Source organism: Pollachius pollachius, assembly GCF_949987615.1.
Source record: "Pollachius pollachius genome assembly, chromosome: 18".
NCBI lineage: Eukaryota > Metazoa > Chordata > Actinopteri > Gadiformes > Gadidae > Pollachius > Pollachius pollachius.
Window position 1 is genome coordinate 9,627,835 of NC_136951.1, and position 19,786 is coordinate 9,647,620.

General features: G+C 41.7%; 1 protein-coding gene across 1 annotated transcript in view; it reads left to right on the forward strand.

Annotated features, from left to right (window-relative positions):
- The window catches only part of astn2 (astrotactin 2), a gene marked incomplete at both ends in the record, with an annotated part of 274,785 nt that overhangs the window by 176,031 nt on the left and 78,968 nt on the right, over window positions 1-19,786 (forward strand). The window contains 2 exons of the mRNA XM_079755910.1: window positions 8,495-8,661; window positions 12,487-12,675. Coding sequence (XP_079612036.1) covers window positions 8,495-8,661; window positions 12,487-12,675 — 356 coding nt within the window. The remainder of the gene's footprint in view (window positions 1-8,494; window positions 8,662-12,486; window positions 12,676-19,786) is intronic.

Below are 19,786 nucleotides of genomic sequence, written 5' to 3' on the forward strand. Positions count from 1 at the left end.
GTTGCTCTTTGTTTAATGTGTCGCGGCCTTCTTTTTAATTGAAATAATTAGCAGGCTACACTGTGTCAGGCTGCTATGATGTCAAGATGCTACGTAGCTGCCGGGACTCTTGCCATCCGACTTAAACCCCGCCCTGCCATAAGAGTACTGTCGGCGGTGGAAACGAGAGCCGCACCTAACCGTACTGCACCTAAACGCACTGCTCGGTGGAAACACGCCATAAGGGATTCTTGGGCCAAGTCTGAGGATTTAGTTGTTTCACGCTCAATGTATTCTATGGTCATTGCTCTCGCAGTCTGTGTGGTCCGTCTATGGCTCAGAGGAGGGGAAGGCGTTCCTGTCATGGATTATAAATCCCGGCCCGGCGTCTGTCACACTGTTTCGACATTGGAACATTTATCATGGTACGAAATGGAGGAAAAACTGCATTATTTCACTTTTGTTTTAACCTATACGTTGCAATATAAAACAGAGTGACTTTTATTTAACGTCCCGTGTCGTGTCTTTGGTGTACATTCTGAATGGGATCCTGGTTTATCTCCGAAAGGTTGTTTGATTTTACGGCTCTGGCATAGTAAATGTGACACAACAGAATGCAATGTGCAATGATTTTCTATTTTGTACCCCTCTAAAAGCTTTCTTTTTTGGCTCTTACAGCAAAACTTTTTACAGCCCATAAGGAAATGGCTGTGGACGTTTTTAAGATAGCACTAAAGTCTAGGAGAAGTAGTTTTGCAAAAATAGAATTAGTTACTGTAATGACAATGAAATGTTTTTGGTTTATAAAATTGAGGTGGAAATATGTGCTTGTATTAATAGTGACTGGCTTTCAGACACAGACTCTTGCTCCAGAATTCTTTATTTCCAATACTTAGAAAGAAAGAAGAAAATCACACTTTCTTTATATAATAACGTTTAGCCATTTAGGGTAAAAATGTAGAGCAACATTGTCTGACATTATGTGAGACAATGTCTGACATTGTACTTAATGTCAGACTAATGATTAAATAAACTTGTGTCATTTAAAGTCTATTTCTGATATGCGCAAAAGGAACTTGGTGAGAATAAGTTGGGCTCTAAGCGAGTTGTTTGCAGTGAACTGCTGTTTTTTAGTTTTCTTCCAAAAATGGCTGTGAATTGTGGAAAATACATGAAATATAAATGGGGACACTTAAATAACATTCTGTGTCCTACTAACTTATGTCGCATCTAGGGGCATCCACTATGGTCCCGCCAGATGTGTGAGCAGGTGCAGACTTAGTCACTCACACACACACACACACACACACGCACATGTACGTGCACACACACACACACACACAAACACACACAAACACACAAAAATGCCAAATCAGGCACATGAATATTAAACAGGAATTCCTAACAGCCTTTCCTGCTAACATTGAATTTTACATTTTGAAAGCAGTACAGTAAAAACATGACTAAATGCTAGAGTAAACTCTCTTGCTTCCCCGATTCTGAATCTGATGCAATAAAACAAGTATAACAGAACCATGTTTGATTCCCCCAAAATAAGCATCAAGTGTAAAATACAAATTGAGAAACAAAAGACTAACAGGACAACCACGATATTTTCCACTGGTGTGCCCTACTATATTTGATCCTCTTTATAATTCAACCCATTCCCTAATTGAAACTCATGTCTTAACTCCTAATACGTAGTAGTAGTAGTAGTAGTAGTAGTAGTTTTTTGTAAATGTTCTTTTGGCTGGGTCTTCTTTATTTATTTATTTATATTTGAAAAGACACATGCAAGACTTTCCTTTCTCATTCAATGTCCTTTGACAAACGGTTCTTTGAGCAGGCGCAGAGAATCAACATGCCCCATGTAGGGCAGAAGACATTCTCAGTGTAATGACAGAAGTAAAGACCGAAGGCTAGGATAAGCCGCTGCGTCCTTTTATTTTTATTTTCTTGCAGGTGTCCCCAATATTGCTTTTTCTTGTGGAGAGATGTAATGCAGGGGGAAGGTGTTTATTGGCGGGCTTCCTCATTTCTCCCGGTCGCTAGCGGTGTAGTCTCTCTGTTATTAGACACGCAACACTTTGCACCCCCCTTATAACCCTCTTTAGAAAAACCTGAATCAAGCAGCGTAATTATATCCTTTCTGCATCCAATATGCTACACTGCTCAGAGGTATGTTTTTCTGGGTTCGTTTTTGTTGTTTGTTTGTCCAGTTGTGCGGCCGGATTATCCAGCCTTTTTATCAAATGTTTTTCCCTTGAACACTTGATGTAGCCCCCCAATGATTTTCCACCCAATTTGCAACTATTTTGAAAGTTTGAGGGGTAAGTGCAAAATGACAAACTGGATAACAGGATTGCCAGGCTTAAGTTAAAATGCATGGTTGAATGGGAGCAAAGTCTGCAGGAAATTGTGAAGACATGTCACTGTATTGGACTCTAAGCAATTTCACGTCGCCGCATATCTCGCATGTTGCAGTGTGAAAAACTGTATAAAGCTTATAGAAGTGAACTGTGTAGATGCACACACAAACAGACACACACAGAGACACACACACATCCACACTGAAGCACACACACACACACACAAACTATGGCATATTAAACTTCAAAAAAGCTGTACTTCATATTTGTAGGTTTCATTTTGTGATTGAGCTCTTTATGCACAAGCACTTTCCAGAAAGTATGTTCAAGGATTGTCTTAGGCTACAGTTTTGGATGTTTTTTCCACACTAGTGTAATTTTCGAAGAAAGGCCCGATATTTCACATGTAGATGCCTGTCTGCGCATTCATACATTTCTGACAAGATTTAACACATAGTTCTTTATTAAACTGTGTTTTGAGACGGAGTGGAAGTGAGAGTGGTCCTCCAACTTTGGAACCAATCGGTTTCCTCGAGATAGCTACGAACGATGCAATTGGTTGGATAGATCCATCAATCACAACTTAAAGACAAGCTCAGCAAAACCCTTTTCCAATCGACGATGCAAGTTTTGAAATAAAGCTATAATCTTTAATAAACAAATTTATAAAATAACCTTTCCACTCAGGATAATTTTGAGAAATAACCAATATAAAACTGCAATTACAAAACTGTTTTTAAGATTCATTAAATACATCTATCTGACCCAGGAGTAAAACGTTTCTCAAAAAAAGCAAAAGCAAACCTAATCCTATGTGAGAGGAGTCCTTGCTGAATATAATATGGCACATTTATCTACGCAAAGCAATCAGATAACAGAAGCTTGCGAGCGTAATTGATTGATCCTCTGCAATCTTACTATCAATCTGTTTACTAAAAGGAAATCTAGTATTTAGAGGTCTTTTCGCCATTCAAACTCGCAGATATATATTTTTGTTGTCGAACAATGTATCAGAACTGATGAACAATTATTCTCATGGCACATTATTTTAGCCCTCCCCAGTATCTGTCTTTTTAATTGAAACACTCCAGGAATGAGCAGCTGGTGGTGATATTAGAAGCGTATCATTAATCCACTGTCCTCACATTCGGGACATAACCGAAATTATCTCTGATGCAAGCTTGGCAAAGACATATTGTTGACTGCAGGTGCGATCACTGATATTTTGGTTGTTCCCTGTCAAACTGTGAGGTGTGTTTGCGAATTTGCTAAATAGATCTACCCTCCCTCTCCTTTTTTTCACATGGTCCATCTGTTGCATGATAAAGACAATTTTTAGAAATAGGTTATTAGTTCTTAGCAGGGGAGACACATTTATCCTCCGACTCCCCCTTCTCTGCATGGATTTAAAACTGTAAACATGTGGGGGGGGGATAGAAAGGTGTTTCCGCCCAACACATCAACACAGTTTGCCGCACACCCTCTTAGCGTAATCCTTCCTTGGTATTTTCTGTATGGCGGCATGTCTCTACAGGGCTGGGTTCTGGGGAGATGAACATCATGACTCTCTCCTCTCTCCTCCCTCTGCTCCGCACTGCTCCTCTCCTCTCATTACCATAACGCTTTAATGCCTTATGGTTTTCTGGCAAATTAATTTTAATACCCCTCTCCCTCTATTACTCTGCTCACTGATGGTTAAATGTAGGATCAAGCATGTCGTTAAATGAACCACTGGGTACCACTTTAGCCTCTGCAACCAACTAACGACCTAGCTCGCTAACTAACCTTCTGTCTAACTAAGTTGATAGCAAGCTAATTCAACTAACTCACTCTTTGTCTGTCTTATGTCTGTCTGTCTGTCTGTCTAACTAAACAAATCCACTAATATAATGCTCACAGCTTCAATTTCTACCCTACAGAATATAAGGGTTTTATGTATTCAGTGATACAATTCATCTGATTTTATAAAGCACCTGCAATCAAGTTTTTCCTTAGTCAGAGGCCTTGAACTCAAATAAAATGGAATTACATTTAAGTCCAAGTCGGGGGAGGGGGCCATTAAATTGCAACCTTGAATCCCAACTGGGATCCCTGTGCAAGGCATGATATCCTGGAATAGATTGCTGTTTCAATGTTCTCCCCCCCCCCCCACCCCTTCTTATAGTTGAATGAATTCAGATGCACCAGACTAGGACATGAGACCATGATCGTATCTGCATTCCTGTGGGAGGAGATAGAGGAGAGAGGGGCAATAGATTAAGATGAAGCCTCCAGTTACGCACCTAGTCTGTTTCCAATGTCTGCTGTTTATGTGCTCCTTACTCTCAGTACGTGTACTGTACTGGTTACAAAGTAACAGACATGCATGCATTCATGCATGTCTGTGTGTGTGTGTGTGTGTGTGCGTGTGCGTGTGCGTGTGTGCGCGTGCGTGCACGCGTGTGTGTGGGTGTGCGCCCAAGCACGTGCTGTACATGCATGCCTATGTGTGTGTGTGTTTGTGCGCCCATGCATGTGTTGTATATAAATGTCTGTGTGTGTGTGTGTGCCTGTGCATGTGCTGTACATGCATTCATGGCTGTGTGTGTGTGCCTTTGCATGTGCTGTACATGCATGCCTGTTTGTGTCACTGTAGGGGTAGAAACGTGAGTGCTTCTATAAGTCGCGCTGACACTGCCCTCGAACACATTAAAAGTTAGCTTGTTCGTGCCAAAGCACTTAGAGGAACCTGAGTGGAACTTTGGGTTCCTGGCTGGGGACAATGTAATTCCTCCTGTGTGTTTTTGCGCATGCAGCAATAGAGCCACAGTCCCTAATTCATAACCCCTTTCAGACGCAGCCACGCCACAGAGCGTGCGGCCCCGAAACAAGATTAGACTGTCAAACTGGTTTCCCCCCATGATATTAGATGTATTTTTTTCATCCATAGAATTCAAGGCTGTACATTTTCTAAGAGAGTCCTCATTCAACTTTTCCCTTTGTTTTTTCGTGCCTTGGGATCTGGGTTACATTTCTGAAATGTATTCGCTACTCAAGAGAGTTTTCTCAGCGTAGTAATTTATATTTCAAGTGCATGTTAAGTGGCATCGCCCTACATTTTAATTGTTAATCCCTAATACAAAATGAAGTCGATCCGTCCCCTCCTGCCAGATGACAGACGCACATGTCCATTAAATTAATTCACACCACCTTAAAAAGCGAGCATATCTGAGTATCCTTGTAGTGGAGTGAAAAATCGAAAGAAGAGAGGAAGAAGTGCCATACGGCAGGCAGGTCGTAACCGCTGAGGGAATTTTGGCAACAAACAATAAAAACCTCAATATATGAAATAGCGTTATACAAGTGGATGGTTACACTCAGCACTGTTTGGGCGTAGGACAATGCTGCAGTGCACAGCAATCTGCTTTGATAGTAACGGCCCACAGGGGATAGCGAAGGTGAACAAGTACATTTTATTTTTATTTACAGGAGTAAAATGGACGCATTATTTCAAAGAAATTGCCTCATCCCTGCCAGGGTTGGAGGTTTCATTCCCAATGGTGCCGCCCTGACAATGTAATGTATCCAGTCGAATACACTAGGAATCAAAACTTTCCACAACATCATGCATGCATATTATATTTGATCCTACCATATATGATATAATACTATACATCAGATAATATAGAACGATCTGTAAGTCTAAAAGTTGATAATACTGTCAGGTTTTTCTGGCAGATAAAGGTTCTGGCTCAAAACTCCTGGACAACTTTGACCTTCTTCTAGTTCATGGTTTCGCCCCAACAGGTTCTTGTTTAACTTTCTGAATCGGTTGAGTGGACCCCCTGCCCACACGTGTACACACACACTAATACACGTACGCAATGTGGCAGCCCGTCTCCCCAAGTGTCAGATACCCGGTAGGAATAACGCGGAAAGCAAGGGTTAAAGCCGCAGTCTGCGTTTATTTCACAAGAATAAATACTCTGTGTCCTCGTGCTAGGGTCTCCGGGAGCCTATAGATCGCCGGCGTGGTGCGGAATCCCTCCGTGTTGCTTCGCCGTTCGCCCGGCCTGGTGCTTGCTCCCTCCGTGTCACTCGCTCCGTGGGGCGGACTCCCTCCGTGTCACTCTCTCCGTGGTGCGGACTCCCTCCGTGTCACTCTCTCCGTGGTGCGGACTCCCTCCGTGTCACTCTCTCGTTCTCCCGGTCTGGTGCCCCTTTTAAGTCCGGCTCCTGGTCCTTTCCCTTCCTCCGGCCAGGTGTCCCCGATTGCGCTGATTGGGGGGAGAGACGTGGTGCTCTCTGTCGCCGGCTGGAGGGTGGCGACGGTAAACCCCCGTCTACTGCGTGTCCTCGGACCCACCCGGTCCGAGGTCCGGCGGCGGGATGCCACAGCACACACACACACACACACACACACACACACACACACACACACACACACACACACACACACACACACACACACACACACACACACACACATAGCCATGCACATATGTACACATGGCCTTTCACACTATTGCTGCAATGTGATTCTATCCCCTTATTATGAAAAACTCAACATTTGAATTAGCTTTAATAGCCTTATCTTAAATACAGTTTGAACTGTATTTTTTTTCAACTTTAGATGTAGCGGATATCTGTGATGGCAGCTCATTCTCCCCACAACCAGCTCAATATCAGTCTTTGCCATCGCTCTTTCCGTCTCAGTCACTAACACACACACGCGCAAACTGACACACACACACACACGCATTACCCAACCTGCTCAGCCAGGGCCGAACATGGGATTTCACAGATGAACTGTGCTTTCGATCAGAGCGGCCATCTGTTCGCCTGGTAGCATGTCATCTTGTGTAGAAACATTATGCCTGGGGCCTCCCAGCTATCTCGATAACAGAGCTAATCCGATCTGGAGTAGTCCACGCACACGGTACTGTAACTATGAAATCATCTCTTTTACATTCTCCAAGGAGATTATGTGGTGTTATGATAGCCCCCCGCTACTCTGGTGTCTGATCTTCACTCACTCTGACTGGGGGAAACTGAGTTAGTGTGAATTGAGTTAGCCCCAGAGCTAAGAACGCGAGTGCAAACATCCTTGTTTGCAAGCGACTGTTCTGTACTCTCTCAGTACATTAAGACGTTGTCATTTAATTAGATTAAAAGTTATTGCAGACTCTTTTTTTTGTTTTTTCGTCCATGTCAATTATGTCTTTGGAAGACATTTTCCTGTTTGTTTATTGTGCGTGTGTGATTGTCTATATCTCTGTCTGAATACTAATCCACTTTTGCATATTATCGCACATCTCTGCTTGCGTAAATCCAATGTGTATCTCATGTCCGTGCTTATCTGCTATGTAAAGCATTAATCAACTTGTTAAACAAACTGGATATCCGAAGATCTGGAAGAAACTTCAAGTGTTGTTTCATTCTTTACTTATCTGGGTCTATTGAATGTGGATACATGGGGATTTTTGTCACTGGGAATGGCGCCATTGTATTGGCAAGAATTTGGCACAGATAAAGTACACAACAGAACCCACAAAATCCCATGCATGAGTCAATCAGCTATTGACTCAGCTGAATCTAAGATTAAGATCTTTAAAAATTGGGACTTCTTTGTTGAATAAAAGGCCTTCGACACTGGAATTACAAATGTGGTCAAATTAAAGATAATACTGAATAAAATTAGAGAAAGTGGGCTGTTTTACAGAATTCCATTAATTTTCCCTTTAGCATCGATGTTTTGCAAAACTAAAAACATGATTATACTTTTTCCCAATCAAAGCCTTTTGGTTGACAAATAAAACACCTTCTTTATATTGCCACCAATTTGTAATAATCTTACTTTTGCTGTGGGGCAGGTGAGTGACCGATAACAGTCGATAGTGTAAAAATAAATCACAATTTAATCAAATCCCTCCTCAAATGCTCTACCCTTTTAACCCTGCTCTTTCCCAGAGCTCCTCTTTAGTCAGTGAAAGAACATGGACAGCCGACCCTACCCCTCGCTCACCTTTTCCCATCTATCTTTGTCTCCTTTCCCCCCCGTCTCCCACGAAACTCCTTCCCTGACACCCTTCCCATCTATCATTCCCATCTCGTGTCACCTCCATTCACCTCCATCCCTCTCGTTCCCTGTCCACCTCTGTCCATAGTGTCCCGAGGGGTTGAGGCCGATGAAGGATGGCTCGGGTTGCTATGACTACTCACGGGGCACCGACTGCACCGACGGCTTCAACGGGGGCTGTGAACAGCTGTGTCTCCAGCAGCTGGTGCCACTGGCGGAGGACCCCAGCTCCAGCAATGTGCTCATGTTCTGCGGGTGAGTTTTGGAATCACGGTTGGCTCAAAGAAAAACTGAACATGACAACCCGGAGGGGGTTGAGGTTGTGCTAGCTCAGGGAAATTGGGAAAACAGGGTTAGCGTCTGGGGTTATACTAATCTCTGATCCAGCAGTTACATTATGCTATAGCAGAATAATTCAGAACTTCTTGGAGGAGACGGCACAGAACTTGTGCCTGAAGGCGAAACTGAAATGGGTGGAGTTATGCCATGTTTTCTGTTTTGTTACGCCAATATTCTACCGAATTCAGAATCATTCGCAAGATGGTTGTGTATTACTAAGTTTATTTATAAGTGTATTTCTACATTTTCAAGTCTACACAATTTTGATTTGAAACCTTTATAGACACGTTGTTTAAGAACGTTTGTGCGAACGTCAGGATGTTTCAGGTTGTCTTCTCACATGCTACGGGAACATGTTACCACTGTTTGCTGAGTTTGTGTTCTCCATCTGCCAATTATGCGCTTACTTATTTTTGCGTTTCAAGTATTTCAAGATATATCAAGAAAAATACAAATCTATAAAAAACAATTAACAGCACGCATGGGGGCTCACAAATAATTGAGTATTAGTAAACTGAAGTGCCATGTGAGTCTCTTCAATTCTAATCCAAATTGACTCAGAATATATTGCTCTTCTTTTTAAGTCTTCTGATCCCTTTCTTTTCCCAACAGGTTTTCAGGTGTTTTTTTATATTTTCTTCCTAATTTGAGTTTGTGGGGTCAGGGGATGTCGAACAATCCTATCTGAGTGTGCCCCTGTGATGTCCCCAGAGACAGTAATTGTGATGAAAGGCTGTAAAAATGAGGTTAAGGAAAACATTTTCTGGGCAGCCCTCACAACCCTCACAATTAGATTTTCCCGCCTTCTTTTCCCCAGACCAAATTGAAATTGAAAAAGTTACAATTAAGTTTGAACCGTAAGGTGCCGACTGCACTAAGAAAAGTCACGAAGTACAGGTTTAGCTTTAAAAATAAACTACATAAATTACACTTCTATATTACGTTTAAATGGTCACGGGTAATTTGCTGAGAACATGTTTTTCTCATGTAGCCTCTTGCCTTAATAAAAAGGAGTTGAATTTGTGATTCAACAAATGTGTTGCATTGTCATTCAACAAAACAGGGTTTGTGAAGGCTTACATTGTACATATGTTTTATTCAATTTTTTTATTCAACCAATAATTTATTTGTAAATTTATTTCCTCAAAATTTTTTAAAGCAATTTACAGTCAAAACTTTCTTGTATATAGTTAACAATGTTTTCAATAATCTATAATGAAAAATTAGATATTCAAATATTCATTCATCATGAAACAACTTTTGGGGACGTTTGGGGAAACAAACCTACGATAACAAACTACATACCACCCATGAAACGTAGTCTTCAGAAATACTGTTACGCCAACGCAGCCCAACTGTTTGTGCTAGTGGCAGAATGTCAGCCCAGCCTCTCCTGGGAGGAGACAATCTATGTGTGATTACATCACAAACAGACACCAGCTGACTGCCCCGAGCAATCATGGCCCGAGTTGGTCCCAGGTGAGAAAATGTGCGGCGGAATCAAGCTGCACTTTTCAGATCATGCATAGATTTCAGCACACTACACTCACTGCTCTCCGTGTAGGAACTGTTTTCTCAAATGCACACTTGATGTAGTGGATTGTCGAAGACCGCAGCGTCAAAGGATAAGGGAAGCAGGACTTGATGCAAGTCTGGGTTTATTATGCAGATTTAGCACAGCTTTGGGTATTAGACGGAGCAGGGCGATGATAATTCTGTCCTGCTTGTCTTGTGGGTTGGTGGCTTTCAGGATTTCCTGGAGAAATAGCTGATAAGATATTTCAGATACATCCACCACTTGTCAACTTTATTTCTAAAACCCTTAATCACAGTCACAATCTCAAAGGGCTTAAAGTAAATAAACAGTAAAGTAAATATCACTTATTTCAGAGCGTAGTAAGTATTCTTGTGTCTCATAAAAATCTCATTCAGCGCAGTGGATTTTAACAGACATTTGACCAAATGAATGAGATGTAGTCCACTAATATTGTTCTTATTATTATGCAAATAGCCAAACCTCAGTTACATATATGGGCTTTGAAATAGTTTCAGATTCAACATGTTTCAACATGTAGGATAAAATATACCATGACATAATATGCAACCCACAACACGTGAATTCCTGCACACATGAAGTCTTGTCTCAAAGGCTGTCAGTGATTTTAGTGGGTGAACTGAAGGTTATTTAGCAGAAGAGTTTTCTAGCTTATCCACTGAGCACAGTTAGCAGAAGTGTCACCTAAGCACTGCTTAAGCCCTTTAGGCTTTATATCTTATTCTGGGTGTGAGTTTGAGAAACTGTAAAAATATGCAATTATATATTTTAATAATTTCATTCCATTTATAATATTTGAATTTAGAAGTGTTAAACGATTATAGATGATTTTTAAATGGGGGATTGTGTGTTGAATGGAAATTTCAGGGGCCTATCTGTTAATCGTTTACATTTGTAAATCATAAGTATATACACAGAGTACATATTAAAAGACTATGAAATACAACTCAGTGTATACATTTACATGATGGTCTCCACTTGTATTTATGTATTCTTTTATCAGTTTAGTGTCCGCTGTCAACAGGGCACACACAATAAAACGACATCACTGAAATTCATTCAATCTGGAAAATTGTTCCATCTCAGGTTACTGGACTGTAACGTAAAGGCCTTGATTAATCTCAGCGTGATATCTCAGCTGGCCAGATCGTTGGGTGAATCTTAAATCCCTGGTTAGTAATATAAAAATAAAAAAGAATGCATTCTGGGTAAAAAAATGAAAAGCACATTCTGTTCTCCTGTTCAGATTTCTTTCCAAGTTTCAAATGATATGCTGTGGCTCACATCACCCCCCCCCCCCCCACCCGTATGTCTGCTGCACACGGGATGTGACCAGACGGGGGGTGAAGCTAGTTTCATATTCAATATTTACTAGATATTTTGCTGCTCAATGTCGCCTATCACCTATCTGCTGGGTAGAGACAGGCGGTCCCCGTGTGCGTTACTTTATAGGAGCATTTCCGCTTTATCTGTTTTCTATCCATTTCCACCGTCGCAGCAGGCTATGCATCTCATGCATAGCGTGGGTGGGAGAATATATCTGAGTATCATGTAAGGCTATGGGACATGGTTTTAATTATTCAGCACATTGTATGTCTTCACAGCGCCCGGATTGCTATGTTTGACCTGTGTTTATGTGTGTGCGTGTAAATGTTTTTTTTGCATGCAGGGTTTGAATAGATTAGCCGTTGGGATGTTTGAGTTCCAGCTGAAAGGTTCTTGAACCCCAATGTCAGCAGATTTTTGGCGTCCTTGAGCAAGACGCCCTAACTCCTTCTTGCTCGTTGATTAATTCTTAAATAATGAATGCATTAATTGTTGAGTTAGTTTTGTATTAAAGTGCCTCGAACTAAATAGTAAATATGTAGTTCATGTTATGAATACAAATTGTGCTTCTTCAACCAATTATGAAAAATATCGGTCTTTTAGTATTATTTGTAATATTAATGATGACACATTTTATTGATAACGCGATTATGCAAGCCCTCAAAGACATTTGACGTGATGAGACGCAAACCACAGGAGTCAAAACAAACAAACCAGCAAAACATCCCCTAAAAAGTCACATGTGGCCCCCCTTTTGACACATTTGATCGTTTTCTGCTCCCGTGTCCAAATTTGTACATTTTAACCTCGGGGTGCGTTGCGTGTGCGTCACCTTGACATCTCCGGCGTGTCCTCCTCAGGTGTGTGCAGGAGTACAAGCTGGCGACAGACGGCCGCTCCTGCCTCCTGCAGGCTGACAACTGTGAGGGCTCCAAGTGTGTGAGGCAGGACGTCCGCTTCAACGACACGCTGTTTGGCGAGATGCTGCACGGCTACAACAACAAGAGCCAGGAAGTCAACTTGGGCCAGATATTCCAAATGACCTTCAGGTAATTAGTGGACATGTGTGTGGGGGGGGGAGGGGTGGTGTGTGTGTGTGTGTGTGTGTGTGTGTGTGTGTGTGTGTGTGTGTGTGTGTGTGTGTGTGTGTGTGTGTGTGTGTGTGTGTGTGTGTGTGTGTGTGTGCGTGCGTGCGTGCGCCGGAAGAATGACCAAATGCTAATCAGCGTGAGTGCATACTAGCGTTGGCATGCTTGTACACAAGTATGTTCACACTCCTGCACAATGCACACGCACGCATACACACGCAAACACTTGCGCACACATGCACACAACTAGTCGTAACCAGGTACTACTCTTTGATGGCAAGTGTGATTAAATCTGTGCATGGAGAGTAGAGACACAGAGAGATACCCCGACTAAGATGGTCTGACACGGTGCTCTCTGAACGATCGCTTGACCTCTGTAGCGTGGCAGCACAGTGCTTGACTCTGTACAGAGCCACAGATCCACACGCGACCACGCACAGAACACAAATCCATATGCATGCCATGAAATGTAATTACCGCAACTACTAACATTACTGTGTTAACTAACAATTGTTTAACATTTTAGAGATATAATAGTATATATTTAAGGTATTATGGGAATCACACAGAGGCATCCAACACTAATATGAAATGCTTACGAAGATAATGTAGTCGAATATACTCCAAAACAAAACAACACGTTTCCAAAGAGTCCGTCTGCTCGGTCTCAAATGGTTAGGCTGAGCCTGTTCTACAGACCGGCCTTGATAATCCTCAATGCGCCCTTGGCCAGAGCTGGGAGGCACGGGGGGCAACAGGGTTCTTAAGGTGCAAACTGTGGTCAGAGATGAGGTTACAGACGCTCATTTAATACATGACTGGGTTCTGGAGAGGGAGGCCCCGTGGCTTTTGGAGCATCGCCAACGATGTGTACTTGATGTGGTTGTAAACAAAGTCAAATATGGGCACTTTTTGCACGTAATTGTGCATGATGTTGTTGGTGCTATTCATCACTTGTTTTGGAACTGAATGGACAATGATGATTAGGAGGAATAATTGTGTGCTTTTTTGGATGCACTGCCCTGAACACTTGAAAGTGGATAGAATAGCATAGCACGAACCAATTGTCCTCTTTGAAATAAATATATGTGTGAATGTATGTGAGTATATGTCTACATCAGCTACATCAAGTTGTAGTCTAAGTACAAGTGTTTTATTCTCTGATGCACAGAACAACACAGAATCAGACTGGGCACTGAAATTCCTTTGAAAAGTCACTGGCCACTGCCTTTTTAGGGCATAATATTCAACAAAGTACAAACAAATGCTAGACAAAAATAAAATACATGTATAGATAATTAGTATATGCTACACATGAACCTCCTAAGATGGCGCAAATAGATTGGTTCGCTATCTCAGGATATTGATTGAGATCTCAAACTCGGGATATTGTAAAATTCCCGCTTTGCAAGTATTTAAGAGGAAAAAAAACAAGAAATTCAACAAAATGCTATACCTTAAAACACAAAAGTAGCAACACAATATTTGCTTCACGTTTATAAAGCAAAAATGAGCTTATTATTTATAAAACAGCAAGTACAACAATGAAATTACATTTGGTTGTCTTGTTTACAAAATAAAGACGCCTAAGTGTTTCAATCCATTGACTTCTGTTTTAGACTGGTTTCTCCAGCAAGATGAATTTAACAATACCATTGAAGACATGGAAAAATATGAATTTAACAAGTGTTTGGGGAAGTTTTACCTGTCAGCGAGGAAGCACGACGGCGGATAGCTCGTTTGTTATTGAGTCTGACGTAATGGGGACCGAGGGTCGAGGGGGCTATTCCCCACTATTCACTTCGCTTTCGGCGAATAATTGTAAAATATATAATAGAAATCAAATGTTACTGTAATACTGCAATATTACTGGAAAAAAAAATTGAATTATATACAAATTAAAATTTTGTGGATCAATTGATATAAAATATATCTCTTAAATAGTTTTGATCAAATGCAGTTGCAAATTCATCAGTCAGAGCTCCATGCTTAACATCCGTCAACGCACATATCGGGACTGAGATGATGAGATGAAGACAGTTTTATGGGCAACAAGAAACCAGTTGCACCAAAACGATATATATAAATATGATTTTCTTTCCCCCACTATCAACAAGATTCCGTCAGCACTATTCAGAATAAACTGGAGCTTATGCATATCACTGCTGGGGTTTTCTGTAAAACGGGAATGAAGTAGCACGGGCTGAAGGAGATTAAGGCATGGGCGAGCATCTGGGCATCAGGGGAACGATAGAGCCAGGCTGAGCTCTGAGATGTTTTATTAAATAGTCAAATTAAATCTTCCAAAGTCATGAAAACGCAGGGGGGGGGGGGGGGGGGGGGGTCAAGCAAGGCGCCCATATTATATAATTATTATTATATTATCAGATGTTGAGGTAGATTAATTGAAGCAATTAAACAAGGACAAAAAATGAAATAGTATAACCCAACAAGGGTGAAAACTTGGCAGTTTTTTTCATGGCACAGAATACCATTCCACCCAAGCCGTTATCTCCCCCATGCAGGTGATGTGGTTTTGCCTTAGCTGGGCACTCGGGGCTGTTTGTTATGTACAGCCGGGTGTCATCAGCATAACACCCAAATGGCAGCCCCGGTTGCACTGATGATAACACCGGGGATACACATTTTATCCATCTTACCCCTCTGAGCAAATACAGATCAGTGTGGAGCAGCTAGGGGATGGTGTTGCTCAAGTATTCTTAGGGATAGGGCTGAGGACATTGGGGAGATATCAGAACCCAGAACGTTTCTAGGAGTCAACACCCCTGGTCACAAAACAGGGTGACCGAGCACAGATGGTTTATTTATTATCGATGTTTCCTGCACAATCTGAAGATTTGAGGAATAATGTCCTTTTCATGAACCCGAATACGACAAAAAAACGTAGATTCATTTCAGTTTATAGTCGTTCAGCAATATTCAGGTTCGACCTTATTTTAAAGTGTAAGTGCACCCATTGTTTAAGAGTTATAGGAAGGAGGGGGACATGGTTACAACCCAGGCAAACGTGGTGATACTTTTCAAAGCTAATACTGACGTTTTGTCTGCGCTTTGTCAGGAGCAATGTGGTATATTAAATATACACGGTGGCGTTATACGTGTTACAAGTATACTAAAGGTTGAAGCCTATCTCAGACGCGGCCATCAACGTCCACCGCTGCCCAGATGGAGCGCCACACATCCTCACACACCTCGCCCTCCGTCTCCTTTGTCTTGATGTCGAATGCCTCGGAAAAAAGGCCCTTCGACGTCCGGAAAGAACCCGATAAAATACGCAGTTTTTCTCTAAATGATGGTGTACCTCCTGGAACAAAATGTCAAATTATTCTACCTTGAAGGTCATATACGACATATTAACATATGAAACTTATTAAAATAAATATTTGGGGTTAAGTAGTCTTTTAAACATATCTGCATTTCATGTCTAATATTCAGCATATCTGATGTGCAGTCAACTGTAAACACTATGTTGATACAGGTTTTTGCCTGTGTTGCTAAGCCGTTGAGAGGAACTCACATTGTATTCAATTGTCAAGTATGTTCTTTCATCATAATATAAGTGTTTATGCATTTTCCGCTGACTACGGCTGATAAGTAGTACCTTATCTAAATCCCCTCAAAAGCGTACAAAGCCATTCTTACTTGGCTCGATATACACTCGACTGATGATCAAATTTAAAAAAATGAGTGTCACGCTGAGTGTTAATTTTTAATTCCCAGCAATGAGAGTGTATTCTAATACTCAAGTATATCTCTCCACTCCACGGCTCATATCTCAACTGCTGTTTTTATTACGCTGCGTCTCACAGGGAGCGTCACAGGAACTGACTGTCCTCTTTTCTCTTTCTCTTTTGAGAGAGAGAGAGAGAGAGAGAGAGAGAGAGAGAGAGAGAGAGAGAATGAATGTGTGGGAGAGAGAGTGGAGCAGGAGAGAGACCCAGGGCGAGTTAAAGAGAAAGAGGGAGGGAGGGAAAGAGAAGAGTGGATGGGTGGTGAGTTGGAAGAGATAGAGCGAGAGAGAGAGAGAGAGAGAGAGAGAGAGAGAGAGAGAGACGCACATGACTCTGTGGAACTGCAGCACGGAGGCTCTGCAGCAAGCCTTCACTGAAGGTGCTTATCTGGCCATATGTCAGCGTGCAGGAGCCTGTGTGCATTGGAGCGCGTGCATTAGAGGGCCTGCAGAAGCATGCGTACATGAGAGAGAGATAAAAAAGAGAAGAGGAGGACAGATTCAGAAGAGAGGGTGATGAAAGCTGATGTGTATGCATGTGTGTGTGCATTGAAGTGTGTCAGTGTGATAGTTTGTGTGTGTTGCTAAGCATGTGCATGCATAAGTGGGTGCATGTTTGAGTATCAAAGTGTGAGAGAGAGAGAGTGTGTGTGTGTTTGTGGGTGTGTGTTCCCGCATATGCCACCATTAATAATGATAAATGCTGCCTACACTATGGATGCTGTGGTTATCAAAGAGCAATAACGAGAAAGTCTGTCAGGGGTCTATTGCTTCTGCCTTCCTCCAGCTCTATCTCCTTGCGTTCTCTCACATCCATCCATCCATGCGCCAACGTGTATCCGTGAACCCACACACTCTTAAACATGCCTGAAAAGGCATTTAAAAAACGTTTTGAGTCGAGGCGTCTCTCAGTCGTTCCGTTCAGTCGCTCTGTCTCAGATCTTGAGCACAATGGGAGTTCTTCCCCATTCCCCAGTGTCTCAGCATTGACACGTCGGCAGATATGATTTATTGGTTGGTGTTCAAAAATGAAACGACAATGCGTTTATATATTTTTAGTAGGACTATCTGCTTTATTCTTTTTGGTCAAAAAAAATGCAGATTTGACAGTGAGTGAATGTATCCCGTGGACGATAGTATTAAACGCTAAAATAAAGTGTATGGGCTGTGATTTGTTTTTTGGTTTAATGGTATCTTGTTGTTGGATTGTTTGAGATATTGTTTTCTTACAGTAATCAGTTCTAAATCTCGCATGCTTATCGCTACGCCATTTTCCCTTTTATCCAATTTCACAACACAAGAAGTGCTTGCGTCCCGTTACTATCAAAGGTATCAGAGCTTCTGTGAGTGGAAAGCATTTTCTACAATACTGTTTGTTTTTTGTTTTCGTGCAACAATTTATTTTTGTCCATTGCCACACATACAAAGTGATGACGTGCACAAACATGCACGTACGTACGTGCGCGCCCGCACCGACACACACACGTGCAGACACACACACACACACACACACACGCACACACTCAAAGAGGCATGCATGCAATCACTCCAAGTAGCAATGCTTGGAGAGTGGTAGAAGACATAAGTGTGTGTGTGTGTGTGTGTGTGTGTGTGTGTGTGTGAGTGTGCGAGGGCATCCTGGCAGAGTGATGAATGCCATCCATCAGACCTGAAGAGCACATTCCTGGCCTTGTCAGTTGAACCATCCCACCCATACACACACACAGAAACAAAATACATACACACGCACAAACACACACACATTACAATATATACACCTGCAAACATAATACACGTACATACACACAACGCAAAATATACACCTGCAAACACAATAAACATACATACACGCACACAAAACACACACACAATGAAAATGCACACACACTCAATACGTTCACACACAAAATCCAAGATAAACAGACACAAACACAACAGAAAATATACACGCCCACACACACACTATAAACTTACCCACAGGTACACACACAATGCACACACACACACCATTTTACCAGCAACATTATGGGATGTGTTTCAAGTTTTCTCATAAAGGCTTGCAATCAATCATCCTGTAGCCGCTCACTACGAAGGCCCATTAGTCTCAATAATAGCAAACGCACAAAGCAACACTAAGCACCAGGCATGTCCCCAACACAAACAAAAACAAATAACCTGGTTTGTGCTTCAAAATAACAACACAAAAATGTATATGTTATATTAATTTCCTTATTCCAATTTTTTAGGAAGAAATGCTGAATATAAAGGGGTGAATGTTATATTCATATTGAGACTAAGTTGAATCCATACAATAACTTGTGCAAAACCAATATCCTTAGCGTTTATATGTGCACAAACACGCACACACAGGTGCACGCACATTAACTGCAAGGTTGGCCACGAGTGACCGAAGCAAAAGGATGATGGGTCAGTTGAAATACTAACACTCAAGGATAGTGTTTATTTATAGATGATTCATGAAGTTATTTGAGGGGGTGACATTGTAACTCCAGGTATTGGAAATCCTAATGCTGGCTACAAACTACAGGATAAGTACCCCCCCGATTCTTTGCCCGATTTCCCACTTCTCACTCTGGTCAGCAATTTCAGCATTTATTTTTCTCCACATTAACCTGTAATGTGTGGTAGGTTAAGGTTTTTACCGATCGTGGCCTCACCGATTATGAAGCGCAAATATTAAACATGTTCGATATTTACGATCCAATGCCCTGTAGTGTCGGTGGAACCCCAAGGACAGCAGAGTATACAGGCAGTGGATTGTCACGTGAGAAAGACGATAGCCAATTGGGAGCCACGCTGATGTAATGTCAAACCAACAATGTGTGTCCAATCCATTTTGAAGCCGTGTCCATGACTACTACCACCTTCTTCAAATTTTTCGTTTACAATTTTCCGAAAAAAACGACTGCAAAATCTAGAAGAACTAGTTCCTCATGACCGTCGTCCACCATGTTGGTTCACACTCAAGTCATGCTTTGATCGTGAGAGATTGGCTAAATCTGAACTGGGTTGTTGTTGAATGGAATCGGTTAGTGGAAGGTGTGCTGTATTGCCAAAATCGTAAGGTGTGTGGTCTCCAATGTTTTCTAAATTAGAAAAATCCTCTTTTGTGCAACCAGCATAACAGACCTCCTCCAATGCGGCCTTCAAATTTCTGAATTACTTTATTTTTATGAGATGATAACTTTGTTCTCTCCTGTTTTGACCCTTGTAACTTTAATCTCAAAGGTTATAAAAGATAAAGGGACAATAGGGGCGTCAGTCTGATTTGAAATGTGCTGGGGACGCTTTTGGAAGTGC